We start from the raw sequence: 27307 nt of genomic DNA on the forward strand, positions 1-27307 counted from the left end.
AAAATGGAGAAAATTCAATGTAAAAAATGTCAATATAGGGATGAAAATACATCAGTCAATTAATCCAGTGTACAGTCTATTCATGGAAATTGAAAATGGGGAACGCTAATGTGTGATGTATGTCCCAGCAGCCACCATGAGGGAGGTATGCCAACCTCCAAAACACAACGGAAGGGTGTTGACAAACTGTTTTTTTTTATTTGACTTGTTTCTAAATGTATTACTAAGCACCCCATGTTCTTCCAATACATTCTATTCATGTATTTACTCACCCTGTCCCCGCATACCCTCCTGAGGCCACCTTTCTGTCCTGCTTACTCTGACCTCCTCCCTCTTGCTTGTAAGAAAAAACTGGGTTAATAGGCACTAAATTGATCTCAACTTCAGAACATGGGACCTCTGTGTAAGCGTAACTAAACTACGGACTGAAACTTGTTCTGTCCTTTAAAACGTGTACGCTTGGCATGCTTCTTTTGCCACAGGTTGGATAGTGTTCTGAGGTGCTGGCATTTTTAACTGATCTTTTGAGGATCACTCACAGCAACATTGGCACTAAAAGGGTTAAAACATGTTTGTTTTTTAAAGCTAACCTCTCACCTTTTTTATTTTGGAAATATTCATGTCATGTGCTGGGATACATGTGTATTTGTAAACCTCACTTGTGCCACAGTTACAGATTCTTCAATTTTACATTGACAAACTGCAAATTGAACTGGTTGGTGCTGATTGGATAGAGTAGCAGCTCTGTCCAGTCGTAGTCAATAATCAGAACGGTCCCTCCCCTGTTCGTGGTTGTCAGTGAGTTGTGAGGCTTTGGAGCCCCACATCTCTAATAACTGGTATGTTTACATTATATGTGTTCCTTAGACCACTGACCAGGAAGATTCTCTTAGATTGCTTAAAACTGTTGCTAATAAATGCTTTGGTCAAATGTAAATAATTTAAATATTTTTGTCTTTTATAGGATGGATTTGTAGTACGGATATTTGCAACCAGCACAGAGCCTGTACTACAGCAAGAACTACAACTTAAACTGGCTCGGAAATGTTTGCACGCTTGTGGCATTTCATTATTTGATTCAGAGAAGGATTTGCATATAATAAGTAAGGATTCAAAAAGCATAATAGTTGTAGCTGTTTTTTTGAACCAATAGTGCTTATATACATGGTTCATGGTTTAAGAACATAACTGGTTGTTTCGTGTTTTTCTTTGTTTTATATTGTCGTATGTTACATGTAGCTTCTTCTCAACAAAAACCGTTCATATCAGTTTATCACCAGAAACTACCATCTTATATCGTAATAGGCTGATAGTGAACATTGGGCATAAAATGGAAGTATTTAGGTATAAAATAATGGGCAGTAATTCACTGCAGACTGTGTATTACAATAATTAAGTGTGTATGCTAGCGATCTTGCTGTGATCTGAGCGTTCTAGCATTGCTCAAAACACATTTCCCCATAAGTAAACATATTTTTCAGTTTCCTTTGTTTTATGAATTTATACGTCGTTGCGCTCGGCAATATGGTTTTTGATGATTGCAGGATATAATCCTGGAGACGGTAATTCCTAAATTTGTGTAGGTTTTTTTTTTGTTTATTTATATTAAGAAAATCTAAACTACTGTTGTAAATACTGAAGTATGTGTTATTGTCTTTATTATTGCTCTGGTCATACAACAGCTTTGACCGTAATGTGGTTTGTGCTGTATTCATCTAGAAATAAAACATTATTTTGAATTCAGAAATTATCCTGTCCTGTATTATGTAGCATGTTAGACCCCCTGTAATTGGTAAAATGTTTAATTTTGTATCATTTATCTGTATACTTGAATCTTTCTTCCTTTGCCTCTTATGTAAGGTACTGGTTTTGATGAGGAATTGGCTGTTCTGGGAGCAGGGAGAGAATTTGCACTAATGAAGACTTCAAATGGAAAGGTACTATACAGTGGTTTGTGTTCATTTCTCTACATTTGGTTAAAGCTCATCACAGAACAGCAAGTTTACGTTTAGTAAAAAATTTGTTTATACTATAGGTCATGTGATATAGGTCTAATTATACTCTAAATTTTGTCTTGTCTAGGACATTATACGTTAGGAAAAAAACCAAAATGTGAAGATGTTTAAAGCTTGAGTTTGAGTTTATTTTCCAGTTTTTCAAATGCATTATGATGAAGGTTCCTGGGCTAGGTTCCCTACCCTCCTTTTATTAGTGTGCTTTGCAAATCATACACATTAACTAAAATGCTGTGCTTGACCATATCAATAGTCAATCCAATTAGTTGCGATGATCTCGCGGGTGTGATTCATTGTGGCAGCAGCAGCACTTTAGGGCAGCTGAGATTTTGACAACATTATAGGAAAATATAGGATTTAAATGTATTCGATTTTTCTTAAAAGTCTCTGGAACTTTTACAATATACTAGTGCCCCAAATAAATGTAGCAATGTGTTCAGTAAAAATTTAATTTATGAAATTGTACTTAGCAATGTTGGGAAATAGTGATACAGGTTACTGTAAGTTTGGATGGAATAGAAAGGTCAGGCGTGTGAGAAGGTGGAGTTGTACTTTCCAGCATTTATGTAGCAATAACGGTCTTGGTTTTTTTGTGTTCTGTTTGTAAAGCACAATATGCTGGTGCTATATAAGTAAATGCTAATAAATAAGTACATATAGATGTGTCCCAATACATCTATCCTTCATGCGATACAAATCACTTATACATAATGCATGAGTTCCGTGTGAGTCTGTACTGCTGGGCATCTTTTTTTATTTTTTTTGCGTTCAGTTAATTAACATCTTATTTGCAAAACAGAGCAAAAAACACTCAAACAGCTGCTGCTGATTAAAATAATATGCCATGTGTGTGTGTTCAGTGTGTGACTGCAGCTGTATCTGCATAGGAAATGCTCCGTTACAGTGTGTTCCAGGAAAATACTGTAATGCTCCATTTCTTATGCAGTCTCTACTATTGTAAAGACTTCAAGCTACTGTGAAAATGGTAATAATGGGATTTTGCTGACTGAATTGCCCTGACTGGGAGAGAACTCCTGTTCACCAAGCAATTTCTCGCAGAGCGTGTACTTTTTTTCATCTCTAAAATGGCATTGGGAGGTTGGTAGTGATATATAGTCCTGTAGCCAGTACGTCCAGTTCAGTACATGGAAGCGGTTTGTCAGTAACTGATGGCTTACAGTCAAAAATATCACTTAAGTAGAATTCTACTATAAACTATTTTCTGGTTTGTTCAGATTTATTACACTGGTAAATATCAGAGCCTCGGAATCAAGCAAGGTGGTCCCTCTTCTGGAAAGTGGGTGGAGCTCACAATAACAAAATCTCCAAAGATTGTCCAGTTTTCTGTTGGTCATGATGGCTCCCATGCCTTACTCGCTGCTGATGATGGGAGTGTGTTTTTCACTGGAACAGCTAGTAAAGGGGAAGATGGAGAGTCAAGTAAGTTCCTCCACTTTTTTTTTTTATTGAGAGAGAAAAGCTATAAAGTTAAATGAAGAAAATATGCCAATGTGTCAATAGATCTTAAAAGCACAAAGAACAGTTGTATCCTACAAAGTAAAGGCAGCCTCTAGAGGCTGAGCCAAAGTTTACTGTACGAGAATATGCTGTACCTCATGAGTATTGGTCATGAAGCATTAGCAGTATCATGACTTCATGGGCTGCACTTTCCTGTGTGGGATCCCTCCACTGTCTGAACCCGATGCATTCAATGTCCTTGCCTCCATGTAAAGCACTTTCCAAAATAATTTATAACGTCAGTATAAATGATAGACAACAGCTTTGTGAGATGCAGAATCTGAATCTCCCAAAACCGATGAGAAATGTGCTGAGGAAATGGGCATTTGTTTGGTTTCGATCCAATGGTGTAATTCGGACTTGATCATTAACATAGATGACCTAGATTAGGGTATTGCATGATAAATTGAGAATGTTGTAACAAAACATTAATGATTGCTAATTGTTTTTAATTGTTGTTTGAGTTGTCTTTTCCATCTTGCAGCAAAAAGTCGAAGACAGTCGAAACCGTACAAACCAAAAAAAATGATAAAAATGGAAGGCAAGTTTGTGGTAACCACTGCTTGCAATAATGGGAGCAGCTCCGTCATTACCAAGGATGGTGAGCTCTACATGTTTGGGAAAGATGCTATCTATTCTGACAACTCAAGTAAGTGATGGCAATGCATTGTGATTGTTTTGCTGCCAGTCTTAGAATTTCCTTCACTTTGCAAAATGCAAGAACTGTCACGCTGTTCAGTTTTACAAACCAGCAAAGTCATCCATCGATTCTAGTGATTCTGCTTCTTTTCAGTTTTTACTAGGCGATATTTATTGGTATTAGTATTTTTAATAATTTCATGCTACTTTATAGTTTAGTAACAGAAGGCTGTTTTCTGTGCAACGCACACTAAATCGATTTGCTGAATTATATTGGTAATTGGTTTACTTCTGCATCACCATTTTAGTCTCTATAATGTGGCAGTGGTATGCAATGCCGGGGGGTTTTGGGAGCGACGTGAGGGATGTGTGTGGAGCTGGAGGCACCACTCGCATACACCTACCAATCAGTGGCATACTCGGAAATGTCTCGGGAGAGCCCGCTTCTGCAGCGCAGTTCAGCCCAAGATCCAAGATATTTCGGGCATCCCACGAAAGAGGTTACAGAGGAGCTGTAATCAGCCCGACAGGGGCTTTATATTTTCTCTGTACACTGAGAATGGATAACATGCAGAAGTTGTGCTGAAGGTAGAGAGCCACGGTTTCCTCCAGCACTGTTGAATCGAATCGCTTTCTTTATTTATCTTATTGGGGAACATAGACCAAGGGAAATATAAAGCCACAATCTGTTTGGTCTTCTCTCACTTCTGTACCCTCACTCTGAAGTGAGGTTCTCTTTGGCAGCCTTGTCTGTGCTGAGTGTTCTATTGTGTTTGTTAATTACAGCAGGTCTGGGTACTGGAGTCCCATATTCACATTGGGCTGAAACAACACAAGCAGGCTGAGGATGCGCTCCTCTTATTAGCTGTTTACCACGGAATCCTGGTTTTGGTGTAAATCTGTATAGTCAGAAATGTCACTAAATTCTAATAATTCCCTTGCATTGATAATTAGAGTTAGGATATGTATGTTCTAAAATTATCATTGGTACTTGTGTACTAGCACGGCGCCCACGATAATAGGTCGCACAACATATAATCGCATCGCATACACCCGATGCACTGCGATGCGATTTTAAATTGTATAAGCCCCCTATACGATGTTTAATTGTATAAGCACCCTAATGGGGGCTTACAATGTTAAATGCACCCCAACGCCACCCCCACTATGAACGCCAACCCGAAGCGTGGCGAGCACATCGGTACGCGTCCTACGACCTTTTCATGCCCCCACTATCCACGTCGGCATGGAGTAGATTTTATATAGTGTGGCGAGCACAGCGAGCCACCGAGCCCGAAGCGTGGAGAGCGCAGCGTATTACTTTACTTGTATTCAGTGTCCCCTCGCGGGGCTCGCTGCGCTTGCCATGCTTCGGGCTCTGTGGGAAAACCCTTTAGGCTGCTTATGCAATTTTAAATCGCATACCATTGTATATGCGATAGAATGGCATACAATGCCATACAATTCGATGGTATACAATTTAAAATTGTATAACATCGGCTGCCATCGCGCAACATCGCATACCATCGCATGCCTTATGGTCTGCGATGCGATGGGCGCCGTGCTAGTACACAAGTACCTTATTATTATTATTATAAATCTGTTTAATGTAATAGTCAGAAATGTCAGTACATTGTAATAATTACCTTGCATTAATAATTAGTCAGGATATGTAAGTTCTAAGATTATGAAAAATAAGCACAGTCCTAAATATTCCAAAATAAAGCTGCAAAACATAACTGAGCCAATTGGTTTCCCAGATTTGGTGACAGACCTGAAAGGACATTTGGTGGTCCAGGTAGCGATGGGAAAAGCCCATACTTGTGTTTTGACTAAGAAAGGTGAGGTGTGGACGTTCGGCGTTAATAACAAAGGGCAATGTGGAAGAGACACAGGAGCTTCGAGCCAAGGAGGGAAAGGTAAACCGGTCACTCACTTGTTAATGCTTCTATGTATTTCAATGTACTTCATTATCATAGTCTTGGAATTATGTTTTCTGTGCAAGAAAAAATAGTCTTTCTTTCAACTCTTGGAATCAAATAATAGAATGTTTCATAAAAAATAGATAACTTTATTTTAGTATTCCTACAGTACTTTTTTGTATATTTTAATGTGGAAAACTCTAAAAACAAATCCCAGAATTAAGGGCTGCTCTGTATAGGAAGTATTGTATTGACCTTAATGGATCATAAGAAGCTACTTAATGGGCTTACTACTATTTGATATTCAAAGTAGAAAACATTATCTTAAAGCTATCATCGTTGTTTTTTGCTTTTTGGTCTGTTTCCTGTCATGACAGGCTTTGGAGTTGAAAACATGGCAACTGCGATGGATGAAGACCTTGAGGAGGAGTTGGATGAGAAGGATGAGAAATCTGTCATGTGTCCCCCTCGAATGCACAAGTGGAAGCTGGAATATTGCATGATTTGCACAGTGTGTGGCGACTGTACAGGATATGGAGCGAGTTGTGTTAGTAGCGGGCGACCAGATCGTGTACCAGGAGGGTATGTGCATATGGTTTTATCTAGCACATGGATGGGGAACCTTCGACCCTCCAGCTGTTGTTGAACTACACATCCCAGCATGCTTTGCAACAGTTTTAGCATGGCCAAAAAGCAAAACTGTAGCAGGGCATTCTGGGATGTGTAGTTACACAACATCTGGAGGGCCAAAAGTTCCCAGTACCTGATCCTAGCAGGTCACAAAAAAAAAATCCTGTTGGTATTGTGTTGACATAAAAGGATATCTCCTTTGACAATCATGGCATTTAATTTTCTATGTTGTAGAATTTGTGGCTGCGGCTCTGGAGAGTCTGGCTGTGCGGTGTGTGGGTGCTGCAAGGCTTGTGCTAGGGAACTTGACGGTCATGAAGCACGACAAAGAGGAATCTTAGATGCAGTGAAGGAGATGATACCATTGGACTTGCTCCTAGGTAAAGGTGTGAATATTTTCATATTTTTTTATGCATTGACTTGTTTTTATCAATAAATCAGCGGCTTAAATGACTTGCCTTAAAAGAAGTAACTGAATGATGTGGCTTCATTAATTACCAAATGAAAGAATCTTATACTGGTGATGGTGTTAAAAAATCACTTCTTTCCCCCTGGGTTGGATATTATAGCTTTTTGGTGTTGGACAGAGGTATCTTGAGAGGGGATACAGTCACTAGGTTGACCAGACTGAAGGTCGACACATGCATTAGGTCGACATGAGAGGGTCAACACACACATTAGGTCGACATGAGGAACATGGAAACAAGCATTGGGTCGACATGAGGTTTGCACTTTTTTACCGAAATGTGCCGTCAGGCAGTATTTCATGCCCTACCATCCACTAGGGCAGGCATTCCCAACCACGGTCCTCAAGGCACACCAACAGTGCAGGTTTTAGTGATAGCCAGGCTTCAGCACAGATGGTTTAATCAGAATCCCTCAGATACTAATTAAGTCACCTGTGCTCAAGCCTGGATATCTAGAAAACCTGCACTGTTGGTGTGCCTTGAGGACCGTGGTTGAGAATGCCTGCACTAGGGTGTGGTGGGAGAATAAAAGTGTGTGCTGAGCGCTGCATGTGCAGCGGTGCATTTTTTTCAGTGTCCGTGTCAACATTCGGGTGAAAAACCCCATATCGACCTTTTGGGTGTAAACCTTCCTCATGTCTACCTAATGATCCTGTCGATCTAACCTATGTCTACCCTCAGTCATGTCTACCTTCAGTGGCTGACCTAATGCTTGTCGACCTATGATCCTACTCTCTTAGAGTTAAACAGCTGGTGACTGGGGGCAGAATTGTGTCCTTTACGGACATACAAGACAAATGGAAATTAACTTATGGGGAATTCTGGTAATATTTGCGACACTACCTCCATTCTCTAGGTCCCTCTGGCACCATACACAAGACCCCAATGCCTTTTGAACTCCTAGGCGCTGCTCCCTCACCTCTTTTCCCTGTGTTTTATCTCTGATATATATATATATACTCATTTTAGAAGATGCAAGTTTGGGTCTTCCGCAGTGTACTTCAAACATGGGACCTGGAATTGGGTGAAGTGGTGAAGGAGATTAACTGGATTAAGATATTTCGGTACTCTTTACCTAGAAGGGCGCCCATCGCGGGCATCGCATGTACTAAAAAATCGCATGCGATGCGACCGACACGATGACAGCGATTTCCCATAGGGAACAATGTTAAATGTCCCAATTGACCCGATTTTCCATAGGGAACAATGTTAAATGGCCCACAGAAGCCAAATAGGCACCCTGAAGTGTGAAATGCCCCCCCCCAATTGTTAACGCCACCCCACGATCAACGTCAACCCGAAGCGTGGCGAGTGGCGGCGGTACGCGTCCTACAACCTTTTCATACCCCCACTATCCACGTCGGCGTGGAGTTGAGAATAGAAAGTGTGGCGAGCCCGAAGCGTGGCGAGGGGACGCGGACACCTTCACAGGTATACGCGTCCCCTCGCGGGCTTCACAGCTGTCCGCGTCCCCACGCCACGCTTCGGGCTCGCTGCGCTCGCCACACTTTCTATTCTCAACTCCACGCCGACGTGTATAGTGGGGGTATGAAAAGGTCGTAGGACGCGTACCGCCGCCCCTCGCGGGCTCGCTGCGCTCGCCACGCTCCGGGTTGACGTTGATCGTGGGGTGGCGTTAACAATTGGGGGGGCCATTTCACACTTCAGGGTGCCTATTTGGCCTCTTTTCCCTATGGAAAATCGGGTCAATTGGGCCATTTAACATTGTTCCCTATGGGAAATCGCGGTCATTGCGTCGGTCACATCGCATGCGATTTTTTTGGTCGCATGCGATGAGACCGACGCGATTTTTTTTCCTTACGATGCCCACGATCAAAATCGTGGGCGCCCTTCTAGGTAAAGAGTACCGATATTTCATTTGGTGCACGCATGCTCTCCTAGTATCCGTGTTCGGGAGACCCATTACACATTAATTTCCCATTGGGTCAGGTGCACAGACACTCTCTCCAAGATAGGGATCTTAGTACCCAATGTCTGCTGGAGGTGCTCTAATGTTCTAGTTAATCCACTTCACATTTGGCAATGCTCCCATCTTGGTATTATTTGGTCAGAAGTTCTTAAACTCTCCGCGATCATTATGGGAGAGCCAGTCCCCACTGATCCGCTCTTCTGGCTGCGCCATCTGTCCCCTGCTCCCATTTCAAAATAATAAAAAATCTCTATTATGCCACTTGAATAATGCTGCCAAGTCAGTCATCCCAATAAAATGGCACTCCTCCTCTCCACCAATGGTTAGAGATTGGGTCAATAGTATCAATTTCTATATAGAGATGGAAGATATTTTGTCTTCCACAGAAGGTAATTATGCAACCTTCAGAGATATGTGGTCCCGCTGATGAATGAACGATATTATGAAGTCCCCCCACCCCCCTTCACCTACATAAATATTTTTTTGTTTTGTTTTTCTTTGAATGATTCTATGATTTTTATGCATGCTTTCCCCATATTTACATTTGTAAGACTATCGCCCCTTTCCCACTGCAGCTAAAAAACGGTAAATTGCAGATTTTCAGCGCAATTTACCGTTTTAAGGCTGCAGTGGGAAAGTGCCAGAGTTGAAATACCGTTTAAAGCTAAATGGTATTTCAACACGTTTTTAAAGCAGAGTCCTACACGTTAAAATAATGTTTAAGAGGCAGTGGGAATGCCTCTTAAACGTTTTAGCCTCCAGGCAGTCCCAGTGCCTGATGAGACCTAGTAGTTCTCACTTTGCGCATATGTAATGAGCGGCTCATTATTATGCACGTGCACTCATTACATATGCGCAAAGTGAGAACTACTAGTTCTCATCAGGCACTGGGACTGCCTGTACCCTAAATGGACCCTGCATGGACCCCCGCTGCCTCCCCACTGCCCTGCATCCCCGTGCAGGTAAGTACAAGGGGAGGGGAGGTGGGGGCACAGGGCAGGTACGGGGGTTAGGCACTCTTTACACTTGGGGGGGGGGGGATTAGGCACTCTTTACACTGGGGGGGGGGGGGTTAGGCACTCTACATTTTACACGGGAATGGTACTTAAATGGTATTTAAAACGGTAATCTGCTGCAGTGGGAATGCTAATACCGTTTTAAATACCATTTAAGATTACCAGTACTTTAAACTGGTCTGCAGTGGGAAAGCAGCATTAGCGTTACATACTTGAAAAATATTTGTGCTCTGTTTTTATTTTGTTGTTTTTTTCCCTGTTCTTAACTTGTTTATTTTCCCTTTGTGTAAATTAAAAAAAAATCCAGTACTATAAAAAAATGATTCAGATTTTAGCTTAACATAATTGCTTTCAGTGTCGGAAAGTCGGCAAATTTTTCTAAAAATGTCCATGAATTCGACAATCTGCAGCTGTTTCCAACAAAACAGATCCCATTTTAAATAAAATAAAAAATAAAATTCTGATCTAACAGCCTTCAATGCTGTCGGTAACGACCACATTGAATAGGTGAGTTCCGATTGCCAATATTTACCCTGTCGGTAAATATCGGCACAGATTGAATGCCCCCCTATATGTGCTGTAGCAGTTTCATACAAGGTTTATTACAGTACGTTCTTTATTTGGAACAGACCTATTTAAAAAAAAAAATCTGTATTTTTGTAATTGTTTCAGCTGTGCCTGTGCCAGGGGTTAACATTGATGAACACCTTCAGTTACGACAAGAGGATAAGAGACAGCGGGTGAACAGGAGACACAGGATAGATGAAGGGAGAGGTAAACTTGTTAGTGTTCTATTTTAATGAAATGTTTACACACCAAATCAATGCAAAATATTTGGGGTTGAGGGGAAGCACATATATGACCAGATAAGTCCCTTTTATCTTGGCGTTCTGCACAGCATATGACTCTTATTGTTATATATTGTGGTCATTTTCCATCCACATTGTTCTGGCATACATATGTTTATCTTTCATTTGCAAACAATATGGAACTCATTTCCTTCTATTTTGCTTTGCATGCACAAACTTTTTATTTTGCATTTCATTTATTTTATTTTATTCTTTTTTTAGGCAATAATAAACCAAATGGAAATTTAGGTATGACGACTATCCTGAAAACTGGTAATAGATTTGAAGTATATGCAATGAGCTTGTAGGTAAATGTATGCACCTTCCCAGATTGCAGCAGCTGTCTGTCTTCTGTAAGTCACATGGTGTCAGTTTGGCAAAACTACTGGCTGGGTGTAGGACACAGTGTACGATTTACTGTTAATGCTAACTAAGCTTTTTGTATGTGTTCAAATGTTTTTTTGTGTGTGTGTATTTTAATACTTTCCTTAACAGTTTACTTTTTTTCTTTAGAACAATACTATTGTAGAGAAATGTAGGCTTATTTTCAGGGGTTCTAGATTTATAAAAATGTTTCAAAAACTATATACTGAAACTGTGATTTTAATGCTGTTTTCCATAACCCAGTGGTCGATACAAAAGAATTTATAATGATTTATTGTAGTATCTGTTATGCCACATACTGAAATAAACTGTTGGCACGAATTCTTTCTCCATGTTCAGAATACATTTACTAATCAACATAGACTAACAATCATGAACATTAATTACTAGTTTCCTCAACAGTATTTATAGCCTGAATAGAATGTATACATGCAGTCCACAGTGCCAATGGACTTTGTGCAGTGATATTGGATTAGTATTTGGGGTTAGTAGTAAATATATATATATATATATATATATATATATATATATATATATATATATATATATATATATATATATATATATATATATATATATATATATATATATATATATATATATATATATGTATGTGTATGTGTGTGTGTGTGTGTATATATATATATATATATATATATATATATATATATATATATATATATATGTCTGGTGTCCGCGTGGCTCTGAAATACTGCCATCTGTTGGCAGCATGTGAAACTACATCTACTAGCTTGGAAGCATTTGCTTTGAGCAAGCTTACAATGCCATCTGTTGTCAGCAAGTGAAACTACACCTACTAGCTTTGGAAGCATTTGTTTTAAGCAGGCTTACTAGTAATATATAAGGATGCTGAAGTTTTATTGTAATTGGAGCAACATAGCCAATTCCCCACTCCCTCTGTGTTTTATGTGTATGTACAAATGTAACACAAATATTATACACGTAAGTAAGGGAATATTAACAAAAATAATTTTTTCGTACGACATGTGGAAGTTAGTCATGATGACTGACTTACACTGTTTCTACTGCCCTCTCCCTTTGGGAAAATTCAATCTACAAGTACAGGTCGGGTATCCCGTATCCGGGCATCCCGTATCCGAATTATTCCAAAAACCGTGTTTTTTTGGAATAATTCAAATTTTTTTTTTCTTCCCCTAACCCTCTTTTAATACTTACCAAGTCCTCCGGCGTCCATAGCAGGCCTTCAGCATCCTCTCCGGCGTCTCCAGCGGTCCCAGGAGTGCTTTGTGTGCGTGCGTGCGCGCGCCGGTGACGTCACCGGCGCCCCTGGGAACTTGCGCAAAGCACTCCTGGGACCGCTGGAGACGCCGGAGACGGTGCTGGTGGCCTGCCGTGGACACCGGAGGACTCAATGGACGCCGAGGGACCATCAGGGACCCACCAGGGGCAGGTAAATATGGCTAAAAAAAAATTCTTCCAAAAACCGGAATATTCCCTTATCCGGAATGCTCGTGGTCCCGAGCATTTCGGATAAGGGATACTCAACCTGTACCATGCTTGAATGGCAATTTTATAATTTATGTGTGTGGTGCAAGAATCACAGATGAAAGTTAATATATGTCTTGTTGATACTTTTTAGACTTTTTAAATGGTTATTGTGTTTATCACTGGTTTTGTCATATACGTGTCAATGTAGTAACCGATTTTCTTTTGTCTTCAACACTAATCAATGCTTTTTGACAGCTGTTACTCCTTGCTATCCTGTACTGTATATCTGTTTTAGCAAAGTGATCTAGCAGCATGCAATACACAATTGGTCCGCAAGCATAAAGTACATTCATTACTGATTCTTGACCATTATCTGCATAACAGAAGTGTCCCATGTGATGCCAAGTGCTGGGGTTTTATTATACAGGAGGAGCAAGAAAAAGTATTTACATAAATAGTCTCCATTTTAAAATTCTAATTTTGTAGGTGACCAAATACTGTACGTTTTAACAAGAGATTGTAAACTCTACCTCCATTAAGGTGCAATAAATGTCCATAAGCAGACTGCATTCATAATATCAGTTTTTGTTCATGAGAATTGAACATTACATAAATATATAATATGTATGTGTGGTAGGGAAATGTATCATTCTCTGATGTATATTCAATTGTTTATTGCATCTCAGAGCTCCAAACTTGCCATTGGAGAAATAATTGCAACATCAGTAAAACATGAGTTTCATTTCCTGACATGTTATTTCCCTGTATATGACATTTCACATACCAGGTTTCAGCTGCTTATATAGCTTTTTGTGTTCAGTGACTGAAACCTCATGTAAGTCTGATAAGTTATGTGTCACTTTAGGCTGGGGCCACACACAGCAACGCAGTTGGACCCGATTGGCCACAAGGAGCCTGCACACAGGCTCCAATGCGGCCGTCCACACATTAGTGTCAGGTCCTACTGCAGCAAGCTGCGGTAGGACCGGACGGATTTCAGAAAGAGCATCTACATTACAATGTATGTGTTCACACAGTACGGCGGTGCTGCAGGAACCAGCCACGCCTCTGTGTGTGTGTGACCCCTCTCAGCCTCCTTGCAGCCAAGCAGGTTCAGCTGAACAGGACCTGCTTGGCTGCTATGAGTGGCCCCAGCCAAAGTCATTCCTTAGACTACATTGCGAAATGTGGATTTAGCCTTTGTTACAGTTCATAAACGGTTATGCAGACACCCAAGAAAGCGTTGATTTGCCATGGATATTTAAATGAATTTAGTGTTTTGGGGTTGCTGTAATCTGAAATTAAAGTAGTTTATACAAAATTGGCTCAAATTTTGAAGATTATAGGATTATAACTTTGCCATAATGCATGCATATAGCAGATCTTCCAGAACATTCTAGACTGTGAGACGCAAGTATTCTGTGTGTTCTCTTTGGCAACCATACTTGAATATTCCCCCTCCTTATATAAAGTTATTGATCAGCGATGTCCATAGAAAGTTGTCATTTGAGCAATTTGCTTTGTCCATTGTGTGGTCCTTGTTTCTCATCTATGTGTCCCAAAAATTAGTCAATCTAGCAACACTGATATCCTGATGTCTTGTAGCACTAGGGTTTGTGTATACCTTCCTCTGTGTTGTGCTGCTGGATGTCTTGTGGGTGTTAGTTATCCCTTTGTGGATTGGATGGTTATTCAACTGAATGCTACCCCACTTTTTATGTGGACAGAGTATCTGTATACCGGCCACTACCATTTTATGGTGAATTGGTATTTCTCTTAAATCTCTATTTCATGACACTATTGTACATGTAATATTGGACAAATTAAGACTTGCTAAGCAGTAGCCATAAGGTTTGTAATGCATTTTATATGGTGGTTTCTAATGAGTCTTTACATTTTTTAATGTCTTAATGATGTTATTCCCAGTTAGTGTCAGTTGACCTTATACTGTATGTGCCATTCACTTGCTATCATAAAGAGAATAGGATTTGTGTGTATTCCCATGTAATTTGTGGGGAGTATCCATGGTATGTTTTAAAGTATTTGTATTGTCATTGTTCTTCATTTTTTTTTTGATCTTTTCATTTTTCCTCTAAACATGTTTCCATTTTGTTGCGCTTTCCCATGCATGTGCAAAATGTCTCTCCCCAGGCCCTTTTGTATTTCCTGGTCCTAATTTTATGAACCACCGAGAACAGGCTCTAGCCAGACTAAGAGCTCTACCACCACAGCTAAAGCATAAGCGGGACAAGAAAAAAGGTATTTAGTCTTCCTTTCTCACTAGAGAGGACAAACGCAGAACCTAGTCCTTCCTGAGCACACCTCACCCCTTCTTATACGCACTTTGTCCTATCCACTAGGGGACTTGACTGGCTTTTTCCCTGGCATATATGGCACCTCTCGATTCACGTGTAGTCTGTTATTTAATGCTATCGACAGTTGCAGCTGATGACATATTCCATCTGATTTGTCCTGGCCAATATGGTCTTTCTCATAAACATATCTGTTTCCCTTGATAATAGTTATTAACATATCCCTATCACTATCTTGCAGTGCAGTTAAATGCGCCTTTGTCTTTAAAAATAAATTCCATTGGGATTTCATAAATATAATAAGAAATCTCATCTGATCTTCCAATGTCGTCTTGTTTTGTTTTATTGTAAATACCCTGAGCCATAGCATTACGTTTGCTTCATAAAAATTAATACCCGCACATGCCACCACATCATGTCACGTATGTCACTTTTTCTTTTCTCATTTCATCCTCTGTGCTTCGTTGTGTGTGAGTGCTTCCACCCAGGTTTCTGTGTATTTATCAGTTTACTATGCATTGCAATTTGACATGTATATACTGTACAAAACCCTTGGCATTATGTCTGAAACACTTTAAATTTCATTTTTTTTTAATTCAGTGTGCAAATTTTGTTCATTTCTTTTTCTTTCTCACAAAATAATAAATCAGGAAAAATGCTGTAAAATAAGACCACAAATGTATGATTGTGTTGATTCAACTGTTCAAACTAGATTTCAATTATTGACTTAAAACAAAACTTCAAATGATATACAAGTTGAGTATCCCTTATCCCAGGGGTGGCCAAACCGGTCCTCGAGATCTACCAACGGCCCAGGTTTTCCAAATCACCTAGCTGCTGCACAGCTGTAGTCATTACTAACTGTCACATTTTCAAACATGTTGCATTCATTCCTACTATAGATCCACAGGTTGCATGGAAAACATGCACCATTGGTAGATCTTGAGGACAGGTTTGGCCACCCCTGCCTTATCCATATATCCGCTATCCAAATTATTCCGAAAATCATACAATCCAGAAAGTGAAAAATGTATTTTTTTTTTGCTAAAAGTACTACTGAGTACATCTGTAACAGCACTGCTGAGGACATGATATGTAACTGACACTACTGGGGACATCTGTAACAGCACTGCTGAGGACATGATATGTAACTGACACTACTGAGTACATCTGTAACAGCACTGCTGAGGACATGATATGTAACTGACACTACTGGGGACATCTGTAACAGCACTACTGAGGACATGATATGTAACTGACACTACTGGGGACATCTGTAACAGCACTACTGAGGACATGATCTGTAACAGCACTACTGAGGACATGATATGTAACTGCCACTACTGGGGACATCTGTAACAGCACTACTGAGGACATGATATGTAACTGACACTACTGGGGACATCTGTAACAGCACTACTGAGGACATGATATGTAACGGACTACTGAGGACATGATATGTAACTGGCCCCACTGGGGACATCTGTAACAGCACTACTGAGGACATGATATGTTACTGACACTACTGGGGACATTTGTAACAGCACTACTGAGGACATGATATGTAACTGACACTACTGGGGACATCTGTAACAGCACTACTGAGGACATGACATGCAACGGACTACTGAGGACATGATATGTAACTGGCACCACTGGGGACATCTGTAACAGCACTACTGAGGACATGATATGTAATGGACTACTGAGGACATGATATGTAACTGCCACTACTGGGGACATCTGTAACATCACTAGTGAGGACATGATATGTAACTGACACTACTGGGGACATCTGTAACCGCACTACTGAGGACATAATATGTAACTGACACTACTGGGGACATCTGTAACTGGCACCACTGGGGACATCTGTAACAGCACTACTGAGAACGGGATGCAGTTAAAATACCGGTGGTCGGGATCCCGGCATTCAGAATCCCGACCCCCGAAATCCCGACACATACTCCCTCCGTGGGTGTCCACGACACCCCTGGAGGGATTCAGTATTGAATCCCGGCGGTCGGGATCCCGGCGTTCAGAATCCCGACGCCGGAATCCCGACAGCCGAAATGCCGACAAGGGGGGGACGTGGATCGCTCGCCACGCAGCGGGCCCGGTGCCTCGCTACGCTCGGCACGCTATTTTATTCTCCCTCCAGGGGTGTCGTGGACACCCCAGGAGGGAGAAAGTGTCGGCATTTCGGCAGTCGGGATTCCGGCGTCGGGATTCTGAACGCCGGGATCCCGACCGCCGGGATCTTAACTGCATCCCCCCCTGGAGAGAGAATAAATTAGTGTGCCGAGCGTAGTGAGGCACCGGGCCCGCTGCGTGGCGAGCCCGCAAGGGGGGGCGATCCACGTCCCCCCCCCTTGTCGGGATTTTGGCTGTCGGGATTCCGGCGTCGGGATTCTGAACGCCGGGATTTAGTACTGAATCCCTGAGGACATGATATGTTACTGACACTAAATATGTGGAAGAAAATGATTGCTTGGCATTTAAATTCAGTATCTGAGATGGTACACAAACTTTATTTCATGCTTTGAAACCTTGTTTAATGCACAAAGAAAATATATTTGTGTGTATTTAATGTCTTTGTACAACATAAGTACAAGATACCTGAAGATAATAGTGTTCCCTCCAGCATCTCAGGAGGGCAGGGTGCTGGAGGAAAATGGGCACTTTGAATGCTGCGGGCCCGCCGCCGACATCACTAATGTGGGTGGGACCAATTTGTGGGCCCATCCACAGATGTCACCAATGTGGGTGGATCTTGCCTCCGAAGTCTGTCTTGGGGGTGTGCAGCGGGGACTGACGGGCTAGGTTGTTTTAGCAGGGCGCCGCAAAACAGGCAGAGTTAGTTTTTGATAAGGGATACTCAACCTGTATACTTATAGTTCTTCATTTACTAGCAATAATGATTTTCAGTTTTATATATTATAATTTAGTAATGCATTTTGCCATTTCCGATACACCTGTGACATCTAATAATTGGCAAAAAAAAATTCTGCAATAAGATACTAACAAGTTCATACTGTAACTGTGCTTGTCTATAAGCGATTTTGGGGTAGATTTATTATAGCGGCGCTAAGAGCTCCGCTATAACACTCCCTGCTTCGCCTCAGTAGCGAGGCGAAGCAGGAGGGGACACCGACAAGATCTACTAAGATCTTGCCACCGAAGCGGGGGAGCGCTGACGTGTGATGTCCCCTCCAGCTGACAGCGTGTCAGTTAACACTGACGCGCTGTCTCCTTCCCCCCGGCCGGCTGGACTGCGCGGGATCTCGCTACTCACGCGAGATCCCAGCTCAGCGCCAGCAGCAGGGACAGTGCTGTCCCTGCTGTAGGCATAGGGCATCGCCGCCTGCAGCTATCTAAGTCGATAGCTGCAGGCGGCTGACCGTTCATAAATCAGGCAGGGGCGCAGCACGAAATATCGTAGCTGCGCTATGCCTCCTGCCCCACACCGCCGCCGATAAAGTACCCGGCCAGCAGGTGTGATAGATCAGGGGAAGCGCTATCCCCTGCCTTAAGGCATGGGGATAGCGCATATTCCCCTGATTGCCAGATAATAAATCTAAGCCTCTGAATCCATAGATGGACTACAGATCTGAGTTTGTGTCTCTATCATGAAATTCACTTCTGTAGTATACAGTTGACATTGAGATTGTCAACTCAGGGGTCTATTCCATTAGAGTCGAAAACTGACGCTTGTCTGAAAACGTCAGTTACCAAAAAAATTTTTAAGTTGAATCAGTGAGTCGACCTATGATTTCTTTTATTTTTTATTTTTTTCCGATCTGTCAGAAAACACAGCGGGAAAACCCACCAACCTGCATGCTTTTGTTGGAAATGGGACCGATTCGACAGCCGCTGCTCACCCATTCGGGGGGGGGGGGGGGGGCAGGGCTAGGTGAGCAGCGGCTGTCGAATCCAGCACCATTTTCCAGCTGTTGGGCACAGAGAGTGCAGGGTTTGCCTATAAAGAGTGTGTGCTGAGCTATCCCTGCAGTCGCGCTGTGTGTATGGGGCTTAAGTCCCATTTATATTTTTTGCATTATTTTTGTTTTGCACTCAAAATGTAAATTTTTATTACAAACAAAAAATATTTATTTTAGAAATGGTACAAAATAAATCGAATAGTGTACAGCAGGGATGGGGAACCTTCGGCCCTCCAGCTGTTGTGGAACTACACATCCCAGCATGCTTTGTTACAGTTTTGCTACGTGGCCATGCTACAGCTGTTGCAAGGCATGCTGGGATGTGTAGTTCCACAGCAGCTGGAGGGTCGAAGGTTCCCCATCCCTGGTTGTACAGTAATATAATGTGATATGCGTGGGGAAATAGACTGCTACAAATGGACATTGGCCTGCAAGCACTAATATGTGAGGTAGAAGTTACACTATAAAATTAGGCTGGTACTGTACATTTTGTATTGCAGAGTCAGACTGCACAGTATTTTAATTGGTTATGAAATAAATGTTTTCAATCTTGCTAGTCCACTAATAAGGAGAAGCAGAGTTGAGAAAAGTCTCCTGGGGAAAGTGTTTTTCCTATGCATGCACTGAAAATATTATACATTGTGTGCCTTCTTTAAAAATATATAAATCCTGCTAAATGATCAACAAAATTGTAGCAGGACATAATCATGCAAGGGGGCGCTGATGCTGAGTTGTGCTGATAACTTGAAAAAGATTCTCTACCTACATATTTTTTCTATTTCCTTGAAGCACTAAGTGCAGACTCCAGTGCATAAGTACATGGATCTAGGAATAGCAGAGATATTCATGTCCACGGTTCCTACAGGAATTGAAGCAGGCTGCTTTTTTGTGATGACTACACTTAAGGCCCCCATACACTAGCCGATTTTGGTCAGATTTCAGCCAGATCAGTCGGATCTGGCCGAAATCGGACCAAAATCGGCTAGTTTTGATGTCCCCTCAGATCCGATGCGCGGTCCCGTGCGCATCGGATCTGCGTCGGGTGGTCGGACCTGCTGCACGTCCGACCACCCGACTTGGGACCTAGTGGGGCGGCGCGGCGGTGGAGGGAGCAGGGGGGAGCTGGGGACGCTGCGGGGGACACAGGCGGCATAGAGCCGGGCAGGGGGAGCCGGCCGGGAGCTGTCAGTAATGAATAAAAAAAAAAAGCCCATACAATGAATGGGCGGCCTGTGATTGGCTGAGCGCTCTCTCAGCCAGTCAGCAATTGGCTGAGAGAGCGCTCAGCAGCCAATCACAGGCTGCCCATTCATTGTATGGGCTTTTTTTTTTTTATTCATTACTGACAGCTCCCGGCCGGCTCTATGCCGCCTGTGTCCCCCGCAGCGTCCCCTGCTCCCTCTACCGCCTCGCCGCACAGACGCTGTCCCCCGCAGCGTCCCCAGCCCCCCCTGCTCCCTCTACCGCCTCGCACAGACGCTGTCCCCCGCATCGTCCCCAGCAGCGGGGGACACAGACGTGTCCCCCGCAGCGTCCCCAGCCCCCCTGCTCCCACCAGCTCCCACCTCTGTAGCCCCCCCCCCCCCCTGCTCCCCGGGTTTTTTACATGTGATAAATCGAGACGATTTATCACATGTAAAAAATGGCACATAAAGTGCCAATCTAATCAAGCTCCCCCGGGGAGCAGCCGGGGAAGCTCAGGGGGAAGTCGGGGGCGACTTGTCCTAAGGACAAGTCGCCCTAGTGTATGGGGGCCTTTATTGTTAACCTACTCCAGGATTCAAAATAGTTTTTTTTTGCTTTGAGCCTGTGAAGGCCTTTTACTTAACCCTTTGATTGCCAACATCTCTGTGAGAGATATGTAAAATATCAGTGTTTGGATAGTTTTGACAGAGTGCATATTCTTTTACTTGAATTTGCATGTATTACACGTGTGTCTATGGCCACCACCTGCCTGGTAATTGTGTAGGTCCCCCAAAACATCCATGAAGGCATGGATTTTACAAAACCTCTGACGGTGGGCTGTGGTATCTGGCACCAAGACGTTAGTGCAAGATACTTTGAGTTGAGTTGTGTATGTTGCCAGGTGGGGCCTTTATGGCCATCCAGCACATCCTACAGCTGCTCAGTCAGATTGATACTGTATCTGAGTAATTTGAGCCAATACCTTGAACTCTGTGATGTTGTTCACACAGTTACTGAACAAATCTGACAGTGTTGTAGTTGGTATTATCATGCATAAAGAGACCATTTCTATGTAGGGGTGAACTTGGACTGCAACAATACTTAGGTAGATAGTACGTGTCCGAGTAACATTCACATTAATGTGAGGACCCGATGAAAATGGTGCACCATGCATGTAAAGTCATACAGGACCTGGGACATTGGGCACAACTGCAGCAATAGTGTAGGAGGACACATCTGTAGGTGCTTTTAGAGGTAGACCGGGGTCAGCATGGGCACTCTGACCCGGTGTGCAGCTACGTTGCAAGCTGGGATGCATTCTGTTCTGACATCTTCACATCAGTCAGCACTAACTTATTTAGCAGTTTGTACTACAGTAGTTCTAATGTGAGTTCGGACCAGACAGGCTAGCCTTCACTCCTCCCCACATGCATCTTGGGTGCCCATGACTGTGTAGCTGGTTCTCTATGGTCTACTGGCCGACTTTTGTCAAACTCAGATTCTTATGCTTGTTTTCACTTGCTGCAATAAATACACAGTCTATATAGTGCAGGGGTGGCCAACCCGTGGCTCTCGATCCGCATACGGCCTTTTCTTTAATTAGCTGCGACTCTTCAATCACACTCCGTTGCAGTGTAGTGGTTTTCCCCGACCACTGAGAGTAGCAGTGCAAAAAATGTGCCTTTTTGCAGATGACACAAAGGTATGCAACAGGGTAGACACACCAGGAGGGGTAAAACAAATGATTGATGATCTAGGTAGATTAGAGGAATGGTCAAGAGCATGGCAACTACAGTTTAATGCCAAAAAATGCAAAATCATGCACTTGGGTTGCAAAAATCCAAAGCCTAAATATAGTATACATGGCACTATAATGGAAACTACTGAGGGAGAGAGGGATCTAGGTGTCACTATTTCAGGGGACTTAAAGGCAGGTAGGCAATGTAACAAAGCAATGAAGAAGGCAAGTCAGGTGCTTGGTTGCATAGGGAGAGGAATCAGCAGTAGAAAGAAAGAAGTAATAATGCCACTGTATAGGTCATTGGTACGACCTCACCTAGAGTATTGTGTTCAGTTCTGGAGGCCATATCTCCAGAAGGATATAAATACATTAGAGACTGTACAAAGAAGGGTAACTAAAATGGTGCATGGCCTACATCACAAAACGTACCAGGAAAGACTAAAAGATCTTAATATGTATACTTTAGAGCAGAGAAGGGAAAGGGGGGACATGATAGAAACTTTCAAATATATCAAGGGTTTTAACAAGGTACAGGTGGGAGACATTCTTCACAGGAAGAGGAGCAACAGAACACGAGGACATGCACTGAAACTAGAGGGAGGAAGATTCAGGGGAAATTTAAGGAAGAATTACTTCACAGAAAGAGTAGTAGATAAGTGGAATAGCCTCCCATCAGAGGTGGTAGAGGCAAATACAGTAGTACAATTTAAACATGCTTGGGATAGGCATATTGATATCCTTACAAAAAAATAAGGATCAAATATGGTTTGAGGTAACATGTTTAAAAAAGGGGCAGACTAGATGGGCCAAGTGGTTCTTATCTGCCGTCAAATTCTATGTTTCTATGTAAACAAAGTCTTAAGCCCCTTTGAAAAAAAAAAAAAACGTAACCACTAAACTGTCCAATACACATTATTTCCAATCTGGCTGGAATGAAGATCTGGAGATTTTTGGGAGCTAATGACAATTGATTATTTGCTCCTAAACATGGAAAACAAAAAAAAGGTAATTCAGACAAATTGGCTAAATCTATTTATGCAGATGACATTTGTTACCAGAAATTTCTAAATTTTCATTCCAACCAGCCACATTGGAAAGATAATCTTATAGTGTGTATAGGCCTTTAGGAAACCAGTAAGACTATCACCTGCTTCGGCAGCCACTGTGCCCGTCTGGGAGGAGAAGGAGGTGCAGCTGTGCTGTATGGGGAAGCTAAGTGCAGACCATTGGCATTGCTGCCTCTCTGCACTGCAGGCCATGATTTCCGTCACGTCTGTGGTACTAACCTGCCCGCCCGCCCGCCCGCAACCCAATTACATACTAACATGTTTTTTACCCATTAGAGAATTTAGAATGTCAGATGCACTAAGCTTCAAAATGTGATAACATGGAGGATGATAAACAACCAACCAATCCGTTCCGAACTGCCATGTCACAGACTGTGTTTGAAAATGTATGGCAGGAGCTGATTGGTTGGTTGTTTATCACTCTCCATTTTATCACTTTGGAAGCTGAGTGCATCTGGCCCACAGGCTGATTTTAATGATTAAAAAGAAACCTTTAATCTAAAGCATAGCATAATATGTTTGTACTATATAACGTTTTGTGGAAATACTCTCATTCAACCTCTTGACTAATACCCCTTTCACATCGCACTTTTAAAACGGTATATTGCCGTTTTTTTTCCATTTAAAAACGTTTAAGGCTGCAATGTGAAAGTGCCAGAGTTGATTTACCGGTTAAAGTTAACCGGTATTTCAACACGGTTAAAAAGCAGAGTCCTACACGTTTTAAAGCCGTTTTTTGGCAGTTTGAACAGCTCTATTTCAATGGCTTGAAACGTGTCCCTTGGGGGATAAACAGGTTGAATGTTTGAATGGTATTAAATGATTTTTAAAACGCTTTTCACCTGCAATGTGAAAGGTCTCAAGGCTCAGACCCATTTTAAAGTCCCATTTAAGAATACCGTGTCATTACCCATTTTTGCAATGTGAAAGCAGTGTAATTTGTTCACTAGATGTACAGATTTAGGCTGTTTAGCGTTTTTACCTGCAGTTGTGTCACTTGCATTCGTAAGTACATTGGAGGTTTGTTAATTCAAGTAATTTACAGTTACTGTTCTGTTTTCCTCAATTGAACGGTAACATAAAATCACACAGATAGCAGCTTGTTTAGAATATGGACACAAAGGACCTTGTTTTTATGGTGTAAAGTATGAATTACGTAGAAACCAAGAAAACATTGCCAGCTTGATAGGAACTACTTGGCCCTTGTAGTTTGTCCAGTCATTGTGTGCTTGCCATGTGTTATTTGTGGGTTTTTCTTATAACATTTATATGTTTTAAGTGTGATATTAAGAAATAACATAAATGTATCTAAATAAGGGACATAACTAGAATGTTGTGTAAAAATGTAAAACATACGATTTGTTCCTTAACTGTATTAATAAGCTATAACATTGCTCTAACCCATAGCATAGTTTGCCATAGCTTTCATTTATATTTGCTGTTTCCTAATGGTGTAGATAAGAGTTGATGTATTTTTCGGTGCTTGTTTCCTAGCACGGCGCCAGCAATTAAAATTGTATCCATCGGGTCCTAAAAAATTGCGTCCATCGCATGCAACCAAATCGCATGCGATGGACGCGATTTTTACATTGGAACCAATGTAAAATGGTCCCTGAGACCCGATTTTACATTGGGCCCAATGTTAAATGCCACCCAGACCCCAATTTTCATTGTATCCCCACCCTGATGGGTCAAATGCCCCCCCATTGTTAACGCCACCCCACGATGAACGCCAACCCGAAGCGTGGCGAGCGCAGTGGTACGCGTCCTCCGACCTTTTCATACCCCCACTATCCACGTCGGCGTGGAGTTGATTTTATATAGCGTGGCGAGCGCAGCGAGCCACCGAGCCGGAAGCGTGGCGCCCATACGATGACCCACGATGGGCGCCGTGCTAGGAAACAAGTACCTATTTTTCTTTACTTGCAGTTTTTACTTCTTTCTGTTCATTTCTCTATTCCTCAGATCCTTCTCTTTTGTAGGTGCAGTTCACATCACTTGTCTAAAGCATTTTGAATTCTTGTTCAGAATATCTCATGGACAGATTTCTCTCTAAACTGTATTTAGTTTTTGTTTGAAATTATATTTGTGAATTTAAAGTTGATAATCTTTACACATTTCTGTTGCTGCTGTTGCTGTGTGTAAGAGATAGTGTGGATACTTTGCGCTTCTCATGTGAACCTCTCATATCTTTATTTCACTTCTGAGCTATATACTCTTTTTAGTACAAGGTTGTTTTTTGTTTGGAGGCGTATCTGGCATCTGCAATACTTTATGAAACTCCACTTCTAAATTTTTTCTGAGATGTTAATCTTTTTTTTTTTTTTTAGACGAGGGCAGGGAACAAGGAGAGAAAGATGCCAGCAAAATCACAACTTATCCTCCTGGAACTGTCCGCTTTGACAGTGAGCTGAGGGCTGTTCAGGTCAGCTGCGGGTTCCACCATTCAGGTAAGGAGTGCAGTCTTTTCTTGTTGGTGTTTTTTTTTGTGTGACTTGACTACGAACTAATCCAGCCTTTAAGGAGATTCATCCCTAGCAGATTTGGAAACATTGCAAGTCATAAATATTTGCCTATTATGAGAACCTATCTTTAGGACGAATCCTAAGTCAACCGATTTTATATTCATATTTCACTTTTTAAAAATTTTTTATACATAAAACAGATAATATTGTTTGCGCTGTAAATGAAAGTACTTTTTGTTGCCAGATTACATTATACATCTTTAATGTGTGGACTAAGGACCCACATGGCCTATAGATTCAGTGCAATGCATTTGAATCCATGCATCACAAAATGCCAGAATTAGTCTGGCACTAAGAGGAAAACTTTTTAAAAGTTTGACATTAACCCTTTGATCGACAACATCTGAGAGATGTGCAAAACAACTGCTAAAAATGCCAGTGTCGCTCACAATTGTTATATACAGTACATTCAAATAAAAGTGTAAAAAAATTATTTCCTATATAAGGTAAACACTAGAGGTCATTATGATAAATGAAAAGGTTTGCTTGGCTATTAACATCTATTATTGTCTGTTACAGTTATTTTAATGGAAAATGGTGACGTTTACACGTTTGGCTATGGTCAACATGGACAGCTGGGTCATGGTGATGTTAGTTGCAGGCAAGTATAAAAAAAATATTAAACGCTAATTTAGCTAATAACATGAGTATAAAATGTTTGAAATCGGGAGTATGGGTATGTATATTAGAACCGAGGGAAAACTTCTTTCATGCTTAGTTCTGTAACGTGTGTATACTCTCTGGTTGTAGCACAGGGATTCTGATTTGTTCTATACATGTAAATGAAGCACAGATCCTGATTATTCACAAGACTCTATGTTGACTGAAGGGTTGAGAACTGTGACTTCATGTTTCATCATATAATTAACAGGGTGGCAAACCTGTCCTCAAGATCTACCGAGAGTTTGTTTTTCAGGCAACCCGCGGGTCTGTAGTAGGAATGAATGCAGCATGTACCAGATAGGTGATTTGGAAAACATGGAACGTTGGTCGGTCTCAAGGACCGGTTTGGCCACCCCTGCTCTAGACCTTAGTACCTGTCTATTAACAATGCACTACTTTTTAGGGCAATCTTAATCCGTGGCTTCTACAAAGGGAACAGAATGAATGTTTCGAAACACTGACCCTTATAAGTTTAAATAAAGAACTGAATTTGTAATTTTTTATTTTATAAACAATTCAAATATGTATTTGTATATAGTATTCTACAATTTATAGTAATTTTTCTTGAGTATTTGCTTGATGTGTAGTACTTGTGCATGTATGAGGGTAGTTGGGGCACATATGGACCTCATAACCGCTGTACCACATTTTGGATATTTTTGCTTATTTACCAGGTTTATGGAACAATATGTGATATGTAATCTACTAGTCAGCAGGAAAACTGTATGTTTGTTTCCGTTTTATGCTGTTATTTAATAATGGGTAAAGGGTAATACTACAGTGGGATGTTTCTAACAAGCAGACTTTCTCAAGTGTATTTAAATAAAGCATATATATTCAGTGTGTTTATTTATATAGTGATTTTTCTCACCTAGGGGTTGTCCAACATTGGTACAGGCACTGCCTGGTCCAAGTACTCAAGTCACGGCTGGCAGCAACCACACAGCAGTTCTATTAATGGATGGACAAGTGTTTACATTTGGAAGTTTTTCGGTAAGTGAAAAAAAAAATTAAGAAAAAAATAGTGGCTGCGT

The 27307-nt window shown here is 41.5% G+C and overlaps 1 protein-coding gene across 18 annotated transcripts in view; it reads left to right on the plus strand.

Annotated features, from left to right (window-relative positions):
* The window catches only part of MYCBP2 (MYC binding protein 2), a 217426-nt gene that overhangs the window by 67839 nt on the left and 122280 nt on the right, over positions 1 to 27307 (plus strand). For 12 of the 18 annotated variants that reach the window (XM_083168825.1, XM_083168824.1, XM_083168827.1 and 9 more), the window contains exons 10-22: positions 965 to 1103; positions 1861 to 1937; positions 3251 to 3455; positions 4018 to 4182; positions 5933 to 6091; positions 6472 to 6676; positions 6959 to 7110; positions 10810 to 10911; positions 11208 to 11234; positions 14991 to 15098; positions 25416 to 25535; positions 26130 to 26211; positions 27149 to 27266. In XM_083168825.1, the coding sequence (XP_083024951.1) occupies positions 965 to 1103; positions 1861 to 1937; positions 3251 to 3455; positions 4018 to 4182; positions 5933 to 6091; positions 6472 to 6676; positions 6959 to 7110; positions 10810 to 10911; positions 11208 to 11234; positions 14991 to 15098; positions 25416 to 25535; positions 26130 to 26211; positions 27149 to 27266 (1659 nt within the window). The remainder of the gene's footprint in view (positions 1 to 964; positions 1104 to 1860; positions 1938 to 3250; positions 3456 to 4017; positions 4183 to 5932; positions 6092 to 6471; positions 6677 to 6958; positions 7111 to 10809; positions 10912 to 11207; positions 11235 to 14990; positions 15099 to 25415; positions 25536 to 26129; positions 26212 to 27148; positions 27267 to 27307) is intronic. The other 6 variants (XM_083168826.1, XM_083168839.1, XM_083168840.1 and 3 more) reach the window with 4 other exon arrangements.

This window comes from Crinia signifera, chromosome 2 (genome assembly GCF_055691185.1).
Source record: "Crinia signifera chromosome 2, ASM5569118v1, whole genome shotgun sequence".
In the NCBI taxonomy this organism is placed as follows: domain Eukaryota; kingdom Metazoa; phylum Chordata; class Amphibia; order Anura; family Myobatrachidae; genus Crinia; species Crinia signifera.